The 2500-nt window shown below is 40.1% G+C and overlaps 1 protein-coding gene across 1 annotated transcript in view; it reads right to left on the bottom strand.

The window, feature by feature from the left end:
• Positions 1 to 2500, bottom strand: part of LOC145392936 (vitelline membrane outer layer protein 1 homolog) — a 9351-nt gene that overhangs the window by 3463 nt on the left and 3388 nt on the right. Inside the window, exons 3-4 of the mRNA XM_080267224.1 lie at positions 2259 to 2388; positions 523 to 686 (exon numbers count right to left, since the gene is read on the bottom strand). Coding sequence (XP_080123350.1) covers positions 523 to 686; positions 2259 to 2388 — 294 coding nt within the window. The remainder of the gene's footprint in view (positions 1 to 522; positions 687 to 2258; positions 2389 to 2500) is intronic.

Here is a 2500-nt window from a genome sequence, read left to right as displayed (position 1 = left end):
TGATATAGATATGTTGATTTAGATAGATATACATTGATAGATACATAGATAGATAGACATAAATGTTTAGATGATAAATAGATAGACAGATAGATATATAGATAGATAGGTACATAGAGATAGATAGATAACTGATAGATATAAATAGATAGCTAGATAGAGACATACCGTAGATAGATACATAAATGCAGATAGATAGATAAATAGGGAGATTGACTCAACCTACCTTATTCTTTAAACACCTGTCACCTGGATAATGTAGATAGATAAATAGATAGATAGATACATATAGATAGATAGAGATACATATACAGATAGATAAATAGATAGACAGATAGGTAGATAGATATAGATACATACATACAGATAGATAGATAGACACAGACAGACAGACAGACCTTCATGCTTTTCTCGCCCTACACACCTGTCATTCTCCGTACGCCACACGTCCTCTTAATATTAGACGGACAGGTAGACAGACACCTAGATGGATAGACAGACAGACCGATAGATAGAGCCTACCCTGGTGCTCCTGTCATCGTCCACGCCTGTTAGTATTTCATCAGTGTTATTGGCGCAAATCATCTGAATATTTTGTACTGCCACATCGTCGCCCAGTACGCCTTGCGAGGGTAAGACTTTGGCCCTTAATCCCGTCAGCCAGCCAGAGGTGCACAGTCTCATCCCTGGAGATAGATAAATTGATAGATAGATTGGTAGATAGATGGTTGATTGATAGATTGGTTTATAATTAGATTGGTTGATAGACTGGTAGACAGAGAAATTGATAAACTGGTAGATAGATAAATTGATAGATAGACTGGTAGATAGATAAGTTGATAGATAGGTAGGTAATAGGGAGAATTAGAAATGTGGTGCTGATAGATGGATAGATAGATAGATGGATAACTTGATGGGTAGATAGACAGATGGATAGAGAGATGGAAATATAGAAAGAAATTTATACTCTAGATAGATAGATAGATAGATAGACGGCTTGATTGAAGGATGAGAGAGAAATACAGATAGTGAGTGAGAGAGAGAGAGAGAGAGAGAGTAATCCTATAAATCACTTAAAAATAACACTTAATGGAGTGGGATTTATATAGAATTAATCATTATATAAATCCACAGTATTTACACACACACACACACACACACACACACACACACACACACACACACACACACATTAGTAACAGGTATAGGAGGACAAAGCCTGTGTGTGTGTGTGTGTGTGTGTGTGTGTGTGTGTGTGTGTGTGTGTGTGTGTGTGTGTGCGTGTGTGTATGTTAACGTTTATTAAATTATATTGTCTCGGAGGGGAAAATATTCGTCCTTTATTGCTTCTCTCTCTCTCTCTCTCTCTCTCTCTCTCTCTCTCTCTCTCTCACACACACACACACACACACACACACACACACACACACACACACACACACACACACACACACATCCCCCTCTGGTGTCATTACGCCTTCCTAATTAGTATAAATAAATCAGTACCAATTAACACCAACTCCCCTAATTATAAACACACTAATTCATTTATCGTTTTATTTCTAGTCACCCTGGGCCCTCCCCATTGCACTTCTTCGTGACTAGCATTATATTTAAGTGCTATAGTTTCTTCATATTGGCCCAGATTTTCGTCCTTATCTCCGTAGCTCACTAGCGGAGAGACAATTCTTCTGGCTCTGCATCCTTGCCATGGCACTTCTTCGTGACTAGCATCATATCGAGAAGAAAAGTAGGCAGATTTTTTAGACCAAGTTAGACCTAATAGCTTACCTTGCCACTCTCCTTAACACCTGTTCCTAAGCGATTTATTTTGCTAATTACACCAGACTGTCCTCTTCTGTGTCATTTAAGTCTTTGTAATTCCATCATTTTCGGCATAATTCACATACAAATTACTGTTAAATCTAAAAATAAATAGCTAAGTAAGAGGTGCTAGGAGAGAAAATTCGGACTCAGCAAACACCTTTCTAGCCTACCTTGCCACTCTCCTTAACGCCTCTTCCTAAGCGATTTATTCTGCTAAGCTTACCTAGCCACTTTCCCTAACACCTCTTCCTGAGCGATTTATTCTACTAACCTTACCTAGCCACTCACCCTAACACCTCTTCCTGAGCGATTAATTGTACTGACCTTACCTAGCACTTTCCCTAACACCTCGTCCTAAGCGATTTATTTTGGTAAGCTAACCCTACCACTCTCCCTAACACCTGTTCCTAAGCGGTTTATTTTGCCGTTACCTTGCCATTCTCCTTTGCTTCCCTCGCTCGATGTCACGTAGCCAGCGAGTTGCATGTCCTGGGTTTCACAAAAGAGTTTCACAGAGTTTAGCGCCGTTTCGTCTGCGTCGATAAACTTGTACGGCTCAAACTGCGAGGGAGAGAGAGTCACGTAGATCACACTGACTTGGCGGTCCCTTAGTGGTGGGAGGAGGAGGGTGTGTGTGTGTGTGTGTGTGTGTAAGAGAGAGAGAGAGAGAGTG

This window comes from Coenobita brevimanus, chromosome 23 (genome assembly GCF_032717465.1).
Source record: "Coenobita brevimanus isolate Jiangsu-jjx chromosome 23, ASM3271746v2, whole genome shotgun sequence".
In the NCBI taxonomy this organism is placed as follows: domain Eukaryota; kingdom Metazoa; phylum Arthropoda; class Malacostraca; order Decapoda; family Coenobitidae; genus Coenobita; species Coenobita brevimanus.
The sequence above is the reverse complement of the archived record's forward strand: the minus strand, read 5'-3'. Positions and strand labels throughout refer to the sequence as shown.